General features: G+C 47.7%; 1 protein-coding gene and 1 long non-coding RNA gene across 3 annotated transcripts; both read left to right on the top strand.

Annotated features, from left to right (window-relative positions):
- Window positions 1-288: 288 nt before the first annotated feature.
- Window positions 289-16,972, top strand: LOC121186375. 2 transcript variants are annotated; one of them, XR_005894455.1, is made up of 2 exons: window positions 289-326; window positions 16,445-16,972. It is a non-coding gene; the product is annotated as an uncharacterized LOC121186375 (long non-coding RNA). The 2 variants fall into 2 exon arrangements; XR_005894454.1 differs by lacking the exon at window positions 289-326 and adding an exon at window positions 8,221-8,259.
- Window positions 15,379-16,972, top strand: LOC121186374 (glycogen synthase kinase binding protein). The gene has a single exon (XM_041045079.1). It carries the CDS (start codon window positions 15,497-15,499, stop codon window positions 16,010-16,012), a length of 516 nt encoding a protein of 171 aa, XP_040901013.1. The 5' UTR covers window positions 15,379-15,496; the 3' UTR covers window positions 16,013-16,972.
- Window positions 16,973-17,574: the final 602 nt, after the last annotated feature.

Raw genomic sequence — 17,574 nt, 5'->3', positions numbered from 1 at the left:
GGAGGAGGGAGGAGGGGGCAGGAAGGGGGGAGGGAGGAGGAAGGGGGGAGGGAGGGAGAAGGGAGGAGGGAGGGAGGAGGGAGGAGGGAGGAGGGGGCAGGAAGGGGGGAGGGAGGAGGAAGGGAGGAGGGAGGGAGGGAGGGGGGGTGTAGTGAGGAGGAGAATCAGGGCTGAGAGCCATTTGGCTCCTGAGGTGACAGTTGATCAAATATCAGAGGTCAGCAGGTCCATCGCTCTCTGTCAGTTCAATTCACTAGACTCTGTTGGCTGAACTATAATACCAAAGTGTGTGTGTGTGTGTGTGTGTGTGTGTGTGTGTGTGTTTGGTTGTTTTACCTGAGTTCAGACCAGGACAGCTTATTCCTGCAGTCTCTTCATTTTACAGCTTGTTTTTATTAATAATCATGTTTTGATTAATAAAACATGTTTGCACAGTCGTTACACATCACAGCTGTTACACTACAGACGACATTAAAACAGTTAAGTGCATACAACACTGCTCACAACCATACCCTGCTGCTGAACAAACCCTGGGCCACAGACAGGGCGCTGAAAACACCTGGGAGCAAATGAACGTTTACTCTGCAGCAGGGGAATTTAATCTTCTGTCAGAAGGACAGAGTTGGACATCACCACGTCCACTACTTCCAGCGTAGAGCATTTTTAGAAATGGGATCACTGCCTGGTGTGGTAATGTTACGTCAAGCAGAAAGCTGTGAGTGTTGATCTGGTGCAGTTTGTGTGAAAATCTCCAGCGATCGATTGAAACAGATTAACAGTCTTTACTGTTGTTATTGGTATTAGTTTAGTTTTTTCTTTGTTTTCCTCTCACACTCACTCTCTGGGCCTCGTGCCGTCTGCTCCAGACTCAACAACAACAACAACATTAAGCCTTTGGGCTTCATTACACAGAGGGAGTGAGTGAGTGAGGGAAGAGGGAGGAGGGGATGGGGGGATGGGGGGATGGGGGGGTTCTCAGAAATAGTAACTGACTGCCACAAGTGCATCGTCCACCAACGAGCAAACAGAGACGAAGTCCAGATCAGGGCAGAGACTGATACCTCCGACAGGATCGACACAGAAAAAGTCCTGATGTTTGACTGCAGCAAAAAGCTCACCGAGCCTCAGCTGGAGCCCGTCCCCCGGCCCTGAGTGGGACGCTGGAGCCCGTCCCCCGGTCCTGAGCGGGACGCTGGAGTCTGTCCCTCAGTCCTGAGCAACCGTATATAAACACAGGTTTATTGTTTTATACCTGTTTCCCCTCAGAGCTGTAAATCAATTAATGATGAACAGACTCCAAACATGACTGAGAGGTGTACACCTCAACACACACACACACACACACACACGTCTTTTAATCACTGACTTGCACTGTGATAAAACAATAACAAGAGGAAGGAGAAAACAAACACACACACACAATATTTGTAGCAGCTCTGAACAGATTAGATGTGAGTAATATCCCTCCTCACCCCCCTCGAGAATTTCCCATGATGCTCTGCTCCTCCTGGGTTTTGTTTTGATGCTGTGGAGACTCGGTGCAGCTGTGAGCGCAGACAAACAGCTGGATCCAGCTGCAGACAGACTGTGGACAGTGATTCAGCTCCGACAGATTTTTCTTTGCCACAAACAGACGACATGTTGCTCAGCGTCGGATTCACTGTGAGAACCAGCAGGCGTCACACGCTCCAGCGATTTATTCAGTTTAGAGCTGAGACTGTTTTTCTGTTGTTTGTTATAAACACCTGCTTTTATTCATTTCTTCATACTGAACACTTTTTTTTTTTGCTAACAGACTGTATGAAAGGCTGATTCTGTTTACCACACACAGATCTCAGACACCAGAGACGATGGTTACCATCTCCAGTGTCACGACTGAACTTAGACAGAACCCAAATGCACAACTCCAAAACGTAATGCTGAGTAGCAAAAGTCTTTAATCAACAAAGTCACAAAACAAGAATCACCCAACTGGGGAAAAAGGCTCAAAAAGGCAAAGGATCTAAACAAACAAAAAATCACTCGGACGAGGAAACAAAAAATCACTCTTTCAGAGGAATAATGAAAACTAAAGGCAATAGCACTGATCAGAACAAGAACAAACAAAGTACAAAAGAATTACCAAACTTGACGTGGGATACAAGAGCTAGATGCAGACGCTGGTTCATTTGACTTGAAGACAAGACGAACTGGCACGGAACAGGGGGAGACGCAGACTATATATACACAACAGGTAAGGGGAAACAGGTGGAAACAATTAGGGCGGGGAAGACAATCACAAAGGCGGGAAACCAGACAAAGGCAGGAAGTAAAGTGGGATAAAGAACATAAGGACAATGATTTCAAAATAAAACAGGAAACCACGAGACAACATAAACACGAGACAAAGGCATAACTTAACATAATTTCACAAGGTATGACAATACCCCCCCCTCAAGGGACGGCTCCTGACGGACCAGGCAGCTCAGGGTGACGTTTATAAAAGTCTGTAATAAGAGTTGGGTCCATGACGAAGCTGGCCGGAATCCATGACCGTTCCTCAGGACCATAACCCTCCCAGTCCACCAAAAACTGTCTACCCCGGCCCCTGTTGCGAACCGCCAGGAGGGACTTGACGGAGTAAACAGGTCCTCCGTCGATCAGCTGGGGGGGTGGGGGGGGCTTGGCTGCGGGAACCATAGGGCTCTCCCTGACCGGCTTGACCCGGCTGACGTGGAACGTGGGATGGACCCTGAGAGACCGGGGCAGTCTTAACCGGACAGAGGACGGTCCAATGACCTTGGAGACAGGGAAAGGACCCACAAACCGAGGAGCCAGCTTTCTGGACTCCACGTGTAGCGGTAAGTCGCGGGTGGAGAGCCAGACCTTCTGGCCCGGCTGATACTCTGGAGCTGGTCGGCGCCGTCGATCGGCCGCCCTCTTCATACGGTCCACACTCCTGACGAGGACCTTACGGGCAGCTGACCATATGCGCCGGCAACGCCGGACCATGGCATGAGCTGACGGCACCACGACCTCCTTCTCAGTCTCAGTAAACACAGGAGGCTGATACCCAAAGACGCACTGGAACGGGGACATACCAGTGGCTGAAGTGGGGAGTGCGTTGTGGGCGTATTCCACCCACACTAGATGTTGGCTCCAGGAAGCAGGGTTCTGGGACACCAGGCAGCGAAGACACGTCTCCAGCTCCTGGTTCAGACGTTCAGACTGCCCGTTGGCCTCAGGATGGTAGCCAGACGTTAGGCTGACCGTGGCGCCAATAAGTTTGCAGAACTCCTTCCAGAAGCGGGACACGAACTGGGGCCCCCGGTCTGAAACAATGTCTTTTGGAAAGCCATGGATACGGAAAACATGTTTCATCATAACCTCTGCCGTTTCCTTAGCAGACGGCAGTTTAGGCAAGGCAATGAAATGACACATTTTAGAGAAGCGGTCCACCACTGTGAGAATGGTGGTATTACCTTCCGAGACCGGGAGCCCCGAGACAAAGTCCAAGGAGATATCCGACCAAGGACGAGAGGGAACAGGAAGTGGCTGCAGTAACCCCATCCGCGCCCTGGAGGACGTCTTGTTGCGGGCACAGATGGTGCAAGCCTCCACGTATTCTCGAACCTCCCGCTCCATGGAAGGCCACCAGAACCTCTGTGAGATAACATGCATAGTCCTTTTGACTCCCGGGTGGCAGGTGAGCAAAGAGGTGTGAGCCCAGTGGATCACCTGTGGACGCATGGCAACCGGAACAAACAAACGATTCTCTGGGCATCCACTAGGTGTCGGGCCCTCACCTATGGCACGCTTCACCTCAGTTTCTATTTGCCATGACACTCCTCCTACCACACGGTTCAGTGGAAGGATTGGTTCAGGGTCTTTGGCAGTGGGCTCGGGGTCAAATAGACGGGACAAGGCATCCGGTTTGGCGTTCCTGGACCCCGGCCTGTAAGACAATGCAAAGTTGAAACGGTTAAAAAACAGGGCCCATCTGGCTTGGCGTGAGTTAAGTCTCTTAGCAGAGCGAATATACTCTAAGTTCTTGTGATCAGTCCAGACAACAAACGGGTGCTGAGCCCCCTCTAGCCAGTGCCTCCACTCTTCAAGAGCGATTTTGACTGCCAACAACTCACGGTTCCCAACATCATAGTTCCTCTCTGCGGGTGATAACCTTTGTGATAAGAAGGCACAGGGATGCAACTTGTTGTCTTTGGTGGACCGCTGTGAGAGGACCGCGCCCACTCCTTCATTGGAGGCGTCCACTTCCACTACGAACTGTCGGGTGGGGTCAGGAACTGTGAGGATGGGAGCAGATGTGAAGAGGGTCTTGAGCCGCTGGAATGCTTCCTCAGCCTGGGAGGACCACTGGAAGGGAACCTGCGGGGACGTGAGAGCATGGAGGGGAGCAGCTATGGCGCTGAAGTTTCTGATAAACCGTCTGTAGAAGTTAGCAAATCCCAAGAATTGCTGCACCTTCTTACGGCTATCAGGTGTGGGCCACTGATCTACAGCGCTAACTTTAGCCGGATCCATTTGTATCTTCCCAGGGGCTACAATGAAGCCCAGGAAAGACACAGTGTCGGCATGAAATTCACTCTTTTCGGCCTTGACATAAAGTTTGTTCTCCAGCAGGCGCTGGAGGACCTGGCGGACATGACAGACATGGGTTTCACCATCAGGAGAGAAGATCAAAATGTCATCAATGTACACGAAAACAAAATGACCCAGAAAGTCTCTTAACACATCATTGACCATGCTTTGAAAGACAGCGGGAGCATTCGTCAGTCCAAACGGCATCACTAAATACTCATAATGTCCATGAGGGGTATTAAACCCTGTCTTCCATTCATCCCCCTCCCTAATTCGTACCAGATGATAGGCATTACGCAGGTCAAGTTTAGTAAAAATTTTGGCCTGCTGCAACTGGTCGAATGCAGATGACATGAGGGGTAGGGGATAACGATTCTTGATTGTTATGTCATTGAGGGGGCCATAGTCAATACAAGGTCTGAGGGATCCATCTTTTTTTCCCACAAAGAAAAACCCTGCCCCAGCGGGAGAGGAGGAAGGACGGATCAGACCCGCCTTAAGGGATGCTTCAATATATTCATTCATGGCCTCCCTCTCAGGACCTGAGATGGAGTACACTCTCCCCTTAGGAATGGGAGCACCAGGAATAAGATCAATGGGGCAATCATAAGGGCGATGAGGCGGAAGGGAGGTAGCTTTGCTTTTGCTAAAAACCTCTCCTAAGTCATGGTAACACTCAGGTACAGTAGAGAGATCAGGATTATCAGAACCTTCATCTAGGTTTACCCCATTTTTATTGACAAGATTACAAGCAGTTTGACACACTCGGGACCAGTTCAAAACCCTCCCCGTACTCCACTCAATACTTGGGTTGTGCTTCAGTAACCAAGGGAACCCTAAAATGAGGGGATGCTGGCTGGAACTGAATACATGAAAGTCCATAATTTCAGTGTGTTCCCCAATCGAAACCTTCAGCGGCTCAGTCTTATGTGTCACCCTGAAAATAGAGCTCCCATCGAGAGCGCTAGCCTCCAAGGGCTGAGGCAGTCGATTGGTTTTCAGCTGAAGTCTCATGACTAAGCCCCAGTCCATGAGGCTTTCGTCGGCCCCAGAGTCAATAAGCCCCCCAAGAGATAGCGAGATGTCCTGGTGCTTGAGTTCAACCTCTGTGAGAGCACGGAGAGGGAATTTGGACGAAGAGAGCCGGCTCACCAGGACCCTCTCCTTTACTGGTGAGCCTTCCCTTTTAACGGACACCCAGAAAGAAGATGGCCCAATTTCCCACAGTAGAAGCACCTTCCTTCCTGTAGCCGCCGTCGACGCTCCTCTGGTGACAGCTTGGCCCTGCCCAGCTGCATGGGTTCCTCCTCCTTCTCGGAGGAGGGCTGCTCACACTGACCTGTAGGCGTAGATTGGTTGGGTCTCCGCCAGCCGAATCTGGGAGTGACAGTCTGGTGTGAATGGCGGAGGGTAGGTGCCATTTTGGAGCTTTTTTTGCGCTCCTGCAGCCGATGATCGGTTCTAATAGCTAGGGAGATTAGGGAGTCAAGATCGTCAGGCAGGTCAAGGGGAATTAAAAGATCTTGGATGTGGCCAGATAGCCCCTTGAGGAAAGTGTCAAACAATGCTGAGGCATTCCAGCCACTGTCTGAGGCAAGAGTACGGAACCGAATGGCATAGTCACTGACAGAGTCCATACCTTGCTTAATGTGACACAGCTCTCTTGCCTTATCTCTGTCCAACGAGCTGGGATTAAATGTCCTCCTGAGGGCCTCCACAAAGGCTCCCCGGGACTGGCAGACCAGCGAGTTGCGAGACCACTCAACAGTAGCCCACGCCTTAGCCCTCCCGGTGAGGTGAGAGATCATGAACCCCACCTTGGCTCGTTCAGTTGGATATGCTGAGGGCAAGAGTTCGAAATGCAGTTCGCAATCCACAATAAATGATCGACAATCTCCAGACTCACCGGAAAACTTTTCTGGCGGGGCAAGTCGTGGAGCCAGAGCCGGTATCTCCGAAGCCGGTGGTACTGGAGCGGCGGCGGGCAAGGGATCCACTTCCGCGTTCGTGGAGGAAGCTCCGCGGAGTAGCATGGAGAAGGCATGTTGAACCTGGTCGGAGAGCTGGTTCATCTGAGAGGTCAGGGCTGCCTTAAACTCCTCCTGACCGGCCGTGATGGTTTTCATGCCCTGCTCTAGAGAAGACATGTGGTCCTCCTGCTGATTAAGACGAGCTCCCTGGGAGCGAATGGCCGCCGCTAACTGATCAGAGTTGGCTGGGTTCATGCTGGCCAGTTCGTTCTGTCACGACTGAACTTAGACAGAACCCAAATGCACAACTCCAAAACGTAATGCTGAGTAGCAAAAGTCTTTAATCAACAAAGTCACAAAACAAGAATCACCCAACTGGGGAAAAAGGCTCAAAAAGGCAAAGGATCTAAACAAACAAAAAATCACTCGGACGAGGAAACAAAAAATCACTCTTTCAGAGGAATAATGAAAACTAAAGGCAATAGCACTGATCAGAACAAGAACAAACAAAGTACAAAAGAATTACCAAACTTGACGTGGGATACAAGAGCTAGATGCAGACGCTGGTTCATTTGACTTGAAGACAAGACGAACTGGCACGGAACAGGGGGAGACGCAGACTATATATACACAACAGGTAAGGGGAAACAGGTGGAAACAATTAGGGCGGGGAAGACAATCACAAAGGCGGGAAACCAGACAAAGGCAGGAAGTAAAGTGGGATAAAGAACATAAGGACAATGATTTCAAAATAAAACAGGAAACCACGAGACAACATAAACACGAGACAAAGGCATAACTTAACATAATTTCACAAGGTATGACATCCAGCCTCCTGTCATCATGTGACTTAGCTGAGGAAGATTGTGACATGGGGTTAAATGTTCTGATAAAAGACAGTAAATTAAATTCAACAGTGTAAAAACACATAATAGAGTCTAAGCTCAGGTTTACCAGGACGTGAACATACCTGTCAGATTTAATACTGTCAGTGTGAAAGACACATTTTCTCCTGCAGGGGGCGCTGCTCCCTCCATCTGTCTTAATCTGTTTCTCTCTAGGCACGCACCAGCACATGCACACACTCACACACACACACACACACACACACACACACACACACACACACACACACACACACACACACACACACACACACACACACACACACAGGCTATATAAACAAAGACACACACATCTGATTGGCTATGAAAGTAAGTTGTTGGTTGATCTCCAGGCTCACAGTTGTTATTTCATGGCAACAAGCCGCACCCTGCTGTGACCCTGATCCACTATATCACACACACCACATGGGGATCGGTGGATCCTTGAAAAGCAGTGTAAACCCCCAAAGCTCATTTCAGTTTAATGAAGCAGAAGAAGAAGAAAAAGCACAAACAGGAAGAATCTGCACATTTTACACTGAAAATCCAGGGCTGGGTTTTATAAAGAGTGAAGTCATTACTCCCAGTGTCCCCAGCAGAGACAGCAGAGACAACGAAAATTCTCATCCTCACCTGTAAATTAAACCTGATTCACTCATCAGGTCTGTGGAGTTTTTCCTTCAGCAGCAAGAAGCACAAGTTTTGTGTTCGCGCTGTTTTTCAGGAAAAGCTGCTGTTTAATCTTTGTGAGCTCAACCTCCTGCACACACACAGCGTGGTGTATTCTGTCCCTGATGTGTGTGTGTGTGTGTGTGTGTGTGTGTGTAGTATTATCTCCCAGGTTACTTGGCAGATTTCTGCTCAGTGTTTTGACAACAACCGCTCAGAGAGAGAAGGATGAAACATGCTGGTTGGAAAAACAACAGAAACACGTCTGTGTGTGTGTGAACATGTTTCACTGCCTCGTGTTTCACTCACGTCGGCTTCTGACAACCTGACTCTGTTTCTGTGGAAGTTAGTTTGCAGGAGCAGGACTGAGCCAGTGATTTCATACAGAGCTCGAAATTCCTTTTAGGATCCGGCATCATCATTTTTTTACTGTGGGTTCTGTGATCGTGCAAAACAACATCACGGCCAAAAACACGACTGTCAGCTTTGTTGGCTGTAGATCATTTGGAAACATCCACCATGTACTGCATTCAGGCTTTTATTAAAATTATTAAATTAAGTTTTTGACTGGTGTGTAGCTGTGTGCAGTTACAGACAGATAAAGATGTGTGTCATCAGCATAACAATGATAAGATGAACTGTGTGGCCGAGGCGGGGGTTCAGTATGAAGCACAATGCTTGTGTGTTTGTCACTGTGGTTTAGTCAGTGTAAATGTGTGTGTGTGTGTATGTGTGTGTGTGTGTGTGTGTGTGTGTGTGTCAATCACCCTTGATCCTTCATCTCAGAGGAGTGTGTTCAAACATGGACGACTGTTTGACATTTTACTACTCAGCAGAACACACTGTACTCTAATCACTTTGCTGCACTGTGTGTGTGTGTGTGTGTGTGTGTGTGTGTGTGTGTGTGTGTGTGTGTGTGTGTGTGTGTGTGTGTGCGTGTGTGTGTGACAGTGTCTGCTCCCTGCTCAGCTCAGCAGGCCGTGAAGCAGCCGTTTGTCTTATCAGTTCTGGGTGAAACAGTAAATTTCTCAGAAACATTATCGTCCTCTCAGGTTCCTCAGTGCTTCATCGTGTCTGTGTCCCCTGCCGCCTGTGTCTCTGTTCCGTTAAGCTGTGAGTGTAAACCTGTTCTGCTCTGGCTGCACCTCCGCTCTCCTCAAGAACAACAGTTTGATAGTTGAGCTTGCGTCAGGTGTCACATCCACCTCTAACAAAGACAACACAAAGATGTGAGTCACTCATTAGGAACTTCCTCCCCAGAGGAGGAAGGAGTTGGCCTGGTTATGTCGCAACAATCAAACGTGTCCCTGGAGGGACGCCAGCGATAGGAACTAATAGCTCCACTGGAAAACAGCCAGTGTGTTGTGCTGTTGAACGGATCCTAATCTGATAACTGATGAATCCGTAGGACAGATGGTTAGGCAGATTCCTGTTTTTCATTTTAACAAATCGATCCTAATTTTACATTTAATATACAGAACAACAGAAAAGCAAATACAGACTCTGCTGAGTCTGATGGAGCGTTCAAAGTTTTGATGAGAGGATTGTGAGAGGTGAAAAATCGTTTAATGTTCGGTTTATAATCTTTGTACCAGGTGGTTTAATCTGTAGTAACTATAGTAAAACTTAATATAAATAAAGTACAACATAGTTTAAAATGTAGAAACTAAAGTAAAACTTTACTTCACTGAACTTTTCACTCAGTTTAAAAACAACTTTACTCAGTTTAACAATGTTCTGAGTTATTTGTCTGTATGTATGATACCACAGCGTCAGTGGTCCAGGAATATAAGAACCTGACTGGTTTGTTAAAAACTCCATCTCAGATCCAGTCACTTGATAAATTGCTTAGATTGAGAAAACTGGTGGAGGGACTGGAGGGTGGGAGTGGCACTGGCTCTGAACAAAAACACACACACACACACACACACACACACACACGTATACATGCATACATACCTAAAGCAGAGTTATGTAACTGCAGGCAGAATCCTGGCTTCTCTGTACATTCAGAGAATCAGTAACAGGAGGTTCACTGATCAAGTTGCTGAGTCGCAGTAGGAGTTTTACAAGCTGTCATCATGTAATCTGTGTTTATCGATGCCACAGGGGTGGAGAGGGGCGGGATGGAAGGAGGAGAAAGTCCTTTTCACCTCTCACGTACATCTGCCCCTCGGCCCAGCTTGTGTTCACACACACAGAAAGCACACAGTGTCCATTACTGTTTCTGTGACTTGTGGTTATGTAATTCTGAGAACTGAGTGTGATCTGTTACCAAGGAGTTCACATGCTTTTATGTCATGTTTTGCACATGACATAGGAGGACCGTGTGTGGGGTCCAGTGTTTGATGCTGTTACCATGCAGAGTCTCTCCTATAAACACACACATAGCATGAAAATTCCACACTGAAAAACAGAATCCTTTCACTGCCATTAATGATTAAACCGTTTAACCTCCAGGTGAACTGGAGGGTTTTGATGTTTGATGTTTTGCATCATTTCCATTCACAGGGAGGTGAAAATGAAAATGAACACACCTGAATCACTGATGATAATTCCTCACTGCACAGGAAAACCGTGTCCACGCCGCTGCAGTCAGTGCAGCACAGTGGGTCAAAGTTCAAGCAGGAAGTTGATCTGTAAACTACGACGATCATTTACAACATTTACAGTTTGAACAGTTAAAGTGAACTTGTGTAACTCTTGCTGAGCAGCAGCCACTGTGGCCTCGAGTGGCAACAACAGGATGGCTTAACTACGTTTCCCATGATTCCCTGAAGCCTGCATTAACTGTGTCACCATTAGAGAAAACAACCCATCTACCTCCTGAGCCTGGCATCCTCAGGTATGAGGTGTGTGGTTTGACATGGTGAAATAAGACTGGAAGCAGAAAAGCCAGTTCTGCCGTCGGTTTGAGAACATGAGTGTGTGTGTAAACCTCTCGCCTTTGTGTTGTAACAAACAGCTGAACTGTGACATGCACAGTGTAAACACAGCGTGAAGCAGCAGAGCGGCTCGGTGACATCAGCCACACAGTGAGACAGTCTCTGGCAGCACTGGCATGAATGTGCTGCTTTAACGGCCTCCGCTCTTCTGGTTTCTGTCTGTCCACCTGTTGTACCTGCTCCGGGGGGTCTGGTCCTGTTCAGGAGCTTGGGTCAGGTCCAGCTCTGGTGTTGGTGATAAGGTCTGACTCACAGTCTGTGTTCCACTTCATCCCTGAGGTGCTGGATGCTGAGAACAGAGCGCTGTGCAGGCCGTAAAGGAAAGGGACAGCCACAAACTGTTGCCACTGATTCAGGGTAGTTAGCATGTAGCATGTAGCATGTAGGTGGTTTGACGTAGTTTAACGACACATTCAGTAACTTTTCTTTACAATTTGCTGTTTATAGTTGATGCTGTGATCACTGTGTCCGTGCATGTTTACAACACAGCCCCCACAGGCCGGCAGCTTCACAGCACAGCCACAAATGAATCCTCTGATATTACTTCCTGCCATGTGCAACCTCCTCACATTCCTCTTAAAGAGAGAGAGAGGTGTGTCTGAGAGAGGAGGAGGAGGAGGTGAAATAAAAATGGCGTCTCTCTCTCTCTCTGAATGGAGGACACAAACTCTGTGAACCCGAGCTGCTGGCAGCCGTCCAACTGCTATCAAAGTTGATCCTCTGGCTGAGAGGCCTGTTTTCTTTTCTGCTCACTCTCCATTCAGCTCAGCCAGCTTCAGTGGCAGCTCAGCCCGTTTGAAGCATGGACAGTCAAAATAATGAACACAGAATGGAACGTTTAAAGGATTTGCAGCAGCCAGGAGGGATCCGAATTTAAAGATACATTCCCAAAAATTAGTCACAGCACCCAGCAGCTTCCCAAAGCTCTGGGAGCTGGGAACAAACATTAGAAACTTTCACAAGAATTGTGTTTCCCTCTGATTCATGGATGAGACTGGTGCTATTCTCTGTTTTTCTTCCTGTCAACAAATCCCATGAAAAGACTCAGACCAATAATGTGTTTGAGTCAGAATAAACTACAGTGTGTGTTTGTGCTGATGAAGGAACACGTCACCCAGTGTAACAGTGTGGATCACCAGTGTGTTTCAGCTCTGTGGCTCAGAGGGATCACATGTACCAGGCCGTTACCTGTTAGCACGGGACGCTCAGTGTCTCTCCATTGGAAAAATACATAATATTACCAGAGTGATTTTTATGCTAATTGTCCAAATATTTTTGAAAACCTCAATAAAAATTCATAAACATGTTGTTTCATAATATTATGTATTAAAATCCTGTCACTGGCATTTAGCTCAAAGCATTAATCTGCCTAAGAGCAGCCTCACAGAGCTGCTAGCATGGCTGTGGACACTTAGTCCTGTTTAAACTCCCAAACATCAGCATCAGACTCGAGAGACAAACCTCAGAAGTCTTCAAACTGGACTTTGTGGGTTGTATTTCAGGGCCAGCCAGGCGGCTATTGTTGGTTTGAAGGTGCCATGAATGTGAGTTCCATAGTTAACTTCTCCATTTATAACCCACCACTAAATACAGAGCAACCTCCACAGCTGTGAATGTGACTTCATGCAGAGTGACGGTCTGAAGAAGGACCAGTTTGGGAACAGGCCTTGGGTCCTACCCAGCTCCAGAGCGTGACACCAGGGCCACAGACCAACAGAGCAGCACAGTGTTTTCTGCCACATGTGTTGTTATTTGTAAGGTTTGTTAATCTCCTCTTCCGTTTACTTGATGTCCCTGTCTGTCTCTCACACACTGAGGGATTACAGTAAGTCTCTCACTCACAAACAAAGACAGAGGATGAGGTCACACGGCAGTCGGTCAGGGAATGTGTGAGAGAGCAGCAGCTGCTGTTTCAGGCAAACAGGAATTGTATTTGCAGGGCGGCGGGGCTGTTTACACTGCCGCTGACTCACATACAGGAAGACATGAAAGACTGAGGAAGTGTGTGACACAGTTTTCTGCCAGCTCACTTCCTTGTGTTGTGCACTGACTTTTCAGCGCAGAGACAAAGAATCCAGCAGGCTGGACCGGAGGGAGGGAGGGATGGAGGGAGGGAGCATGAAAACATGACTCAACTGACTCACAGACTTCTCTAGAAAGTTTTGTTTAAGTGGACAGAGTGAAGTTGTTTTTGCTGATTTTGCTGAATGTGTATTTTGACTTGTTATTTCTGTATCTGGGGTGAAAACGTGAGGACACACACTGATAGGAACACCTTCCAGTGCAACCGTGCCCAGTGCAGCAGCTCACAGCTTGTGTTTGTCAGCCTGTGTCAGGGAGGTCGTGGCTGAAATCTAAGGTCTGGGTCTCTGGTGTCGCCTTACAGGACTGAGCTGTATCGCAAGGTGTTTATTTTATGTCCATCCCAGAGCGGCAACAATTAGTCGCTGAGCCAATTAGCTGATCAATAGAATTAATAGGCAACTACTTTGTCAGTTGATTGACTGTTTTAATCATTTATTGAGCTTTTATTAAGAGCCCTGATCTCAGCATCATGGAATCACATGAAGAGACAGACACTGAGACAGAGACACTGAGACAGACGAACGCCACAGAAGAACTGAGTGAAGTTCTCCATGATCATGACAAGTAACTGAAAAACCGTGTGCAGGTGTACTGAGAAGAACAGGTGCTGGTCACAGCAAAGAATGATTTGGTTCCTGTTTTTCTCTTTACTGTGTTTCAAGTTCATTGATAACTACTGTTGAAAGTATCCTCACTTTATTTTTAGTGCCTGGAACTTACACATATTTCTGTGTATAAATAGAACGGTGTAGCTCGTGTGTAGTAAATAAATAAAATGATTTAAAAAGATGTTTTTATTTGTCTGCTGTGAACAGCTCACTGCATTTAGACTTGGAGGGGATTACTCTCAGTATGGTTGTTTTATGTTGCAGGAAATGATGAAAGCTTATCTTGGTTTCACTAACTGCTACAACCTCACTGGATTCCAGTATGACTGGACTCCTACTGCTGCCGCTGCCATTGAGACACACAGGAAACCTCAGCCCGTCCCTCTGATTGGCTCACATACCACGTGGTAGCAGTGATAGTAGCTCCTTTTATGGTCATGAGGGCTCTCTCGACTGGAGCATCAGGTTTATCCTGGCTGCTGTTTCTCAGAAACAGAAATGTACACCGTGTTCTCCCACAGACGCACTCCCTCCCCTCCTTTTGTCACTGTATACAGGCTGAATGCCAGGGGCTGCTCCACGCGTTTACTCATCAAATTCACAGCCAACCATTTCAAACTATTTCAACTGCATCCATGTATAAAGATATAGTTTGTGTTCTCATACAGATTGTTTGGGTTTCCAAGTGCTTAGATAGAGAAATGTATTACACGATAAATGCCCAGTATGCAGAGCTGCACCATTAATGAGCAGACGATTAAAACTGTTTCTCTGTTCCTTTTATTTTAACAGCTGTGACCAAACAGTATTTAATGTGATATTCATATAAGTATAATGTAGTATTGTATTTTGAAAGGTTCACATATTTTAATTCATTGTATTGGACTGAAAGATGTGAGCACATTTTGACATGGGAGGTGCAGATGCTGTACAGACAGACCTACACAACAATTTCTGTCATTAAACCTGTCGATGCGTGACCACTTCTTCTTTCTTTACAGCTATGAAACATCATGGTGGAACTTTTTTTTGTATCAGCTGTAATCAGAATAAAGTATGTGATGTTTGTATATGAAGTAGTAATATAGCCGCAGTTGCTGTTCAGTAAATGCATGTGATGGGTCACAGATTTTGCTGCAATGTTTAACAGTGGTTACACAACATATTCTGATGATTTTCACATTATTCTGGTTTCAGCGTGTGCCTGTTGACACGTGGACATGCTTGGGCTGTTCAGTAAATAAAATGAGAGGCCATCAATGGCGGATTCAAAGCGGTGTTATCATTTTGTGCAATAAAAAAAATGGTGCTTTGTTTGTTTTGCCTGGACAGACAGCAGCAGACAGTTAGCAGTTATGTAATGTCCATTTGGAGGGAGCAGTCCAAAGCCGGCGCGTGGTTAGGTTGAGGTGGGAAATCTGAGCGGCTGAAAAACGCCGTACACGAGCGTAATAGTTGTCCTGTTGTGTTTCAAATTTTAAAATATTTTTTATACCTTTATAAAATGTCACCATGGTGATCTGTTGCGTGAGTCACGTGTAACTACTCAGTTTATTTTTGGGTTTACAAAACTCCCCTCCCCCTTGCAAGGAATATGGTAGCGCCCACAACGCGTCACCCATTGTTTACAAATCAACTGGAGTTGTTGGTTAGTGCCGAGCGGCGTGGTGAGAGCGAGGAGCGGCCCGCGGCTCTCATTCATCCCAGCAACAAAACACTGAGCCATCCAGCCAGAGACCCGTCGAACATCCGCCATAATGCCCTGTCGGAAGGAGAACTACATCTTACTGGAGCAGTCCGTCACCGTCGACTCCAAAGAAGTGGACGCGCTGGTGACGAAAATCGGCGAAGCGCTGCAGCTCCACAACAATAGCGGCGGCCACCAGAAGACGGTGTCCGTGTCCATGTCCTGCCTGCACGGGCTCGCCGGCAGCGGCGCCGGCGGAGTCAAGCCGGCGGCTATCCTCGGCGGCAGCACGGGAGCTCCCGTGCAGAAACGCGCCGGCTGCTGTATGCGGCTCCGGAACCGGGGACACCGGGGGAGCAGCAGGGCAAGCCCGTATAACATCCCTGGATCTAACGGCGACCAGGACTGGGACCAATTTAAACCGTGGAACAAAAAGAGGATCGACGTGGAGGAGGACGACCCGCGCCGGCTGCTCCAGGAGTTAATTTTATCGGGGAATCTGATCAAGGAGGCCGTTAGGAGGTTGCAGTTCTCCGCCGCAGACTGTGGAGATATCCCCAAGGCGGCGGACAACGTGTCGTGTTGATAACGTAACGGACGAGCCGTGGACGGGGTTTCCGCCGCAGCGTCCCCCCCACAGCGGGCGAACCCCAGCGCTGACACTGTACACACGGACTGTTTGAGACTAAATTTCACAGGACTGGTAGCTATGTTTTCTAATTTCATCCGTTTTCATCGATTTGTCTGTAACGTTTGTTACACCGCGTTGGCTAGCAGTTAGCCTAGCTGACTCGCTAGCCGCCCGGCTAATGAGCCGTGTTGTTTATGTTTGAATGTCTCCTTGTGGGTCAGACGTTCGGGAGGGGGAGGGTGAGGGGGGGCAGGGGGTGTTAGAGCCACCAAAAACCAACACGACCGACCTTTACATCAGCAGGAAGGGACGTTTGTCATGTTTGAAAGGCTAATGTTGTCCTCCAGAGCTGTAAACTGAAGATACACATCACATGGAGTATGTTAGTGTGTGTGTGTGTGTGTGTGTGTGTGTGTGTGAACATGGAGTCGTGTGGTTCCTGAACAATGGCTTTTCTTTTCTGGTGGATGGATAATGGAGTCACTGTGAAGTCACACGGAACAGTGGCAGGAAGTTTGTTATTTACCACTGCGTCCCGGAATGTGTCCATGTGTTTAGTCTTTTCTTTTTGGGGAGGGAGGGGGGGGGTGCTAATGGCTGAAGTGTAAATTAGCCATTCCCTGCTTTGGCACATCATTATTATTATGGGGGGGGGTCCATTTTGTTTACAATGTAATGCTGGGTGGAAGAGCCGATGTACAGCGAGCAGAGAGGAAGCCACCCCCTTCTTTTTTCTTCTGAAGTCGTCCTCACGTCGTTCAGTGGGTTGTCCTTAAACTGCCCTCGGAGCAGCTCGTTTCACCGGTTTACTCGACCTCAACCAAACAAATCAGTGGAAAGAGCCTCGGTGATGCTGGTTTATAAAAAAAAAAAAAAAAAAAGCTGAAGCCTCAAACGGCACAAAATGTGTTCCAAGGGTATTATGGACAACACGCTGTGCCTTTGTCAACGGCAGCTCCACATTTCTCTTCTACATGGACACTGAACGTGGAGACGTGGGGGCATGGGAAAGAAGAGAAAACACGCCCTGTTCCCACAGGGCTCTGGGTGATGTGTAACTGTTGGTAATGCTTGGGGAAAAGGTCGGCCGTCACATGACTTCACTTTTGTGGTGCTTTCACTTTTTAGGAATTCCAACGAGGAGTTCTGTCTGTTTTTTATTTGTTCTTCTCTGTGTAAAGAAAAATCACCACGACTGCTTCGTAACGAAGTATCTGATAATGTTCCTGAGTATTCAGGCCCCTTTTTGTTGTCTTAATAAACACGTTTTTGTTTTTCCAAACCTCTGTAGAGCTTTATTGATGGCTTTAGGAGAAGCTGTAGCCTTTCCAGAAACTTGTTTTTGTCAGTAGTTTGCCTTGGCCTACATATGTGTCCCTCATCTGCTTCCTCTGGGCCTGTGAGTGTGGACAACGTGGTCTTGAAGGACACATGCTCATTATCAGCCTATAAATACCCCCATCCCCCCTTGGTGAATCACAGCAGGCAGGCATGACACCAGCGGTGAAAAACATGTT

This window comes from Toxotes jaculatrix, chromosome 8, assembly GCF_017976425.1.
Source record: "Toxotes jaculatrix isolate fToxJac2 chromosome 8, fToxJac2.pri, whole genome shotgun sequence".
Taxonomy (NCBI): domain Eukaryota; kingdom Metazoa; phylum Chordata; class Actinopteri; family Toxotidae; genus Toxotes; species Toxotes jaculatrix.
Note: the sequence above shows the minus strand (reverse complement) of the source record. Positions and strands in the feature narration are given on the sequence as shown.

Bases quoted from the DNA above. Each gene is read 5' to 3' on its own strand.
- LOC121186374 (XM_041045079.1), top strand. From the start codon at position 15,497: ATGCCCTGTCGGAAGGAGAACTACATCTTACTGGAGCAGTCCGTCACC.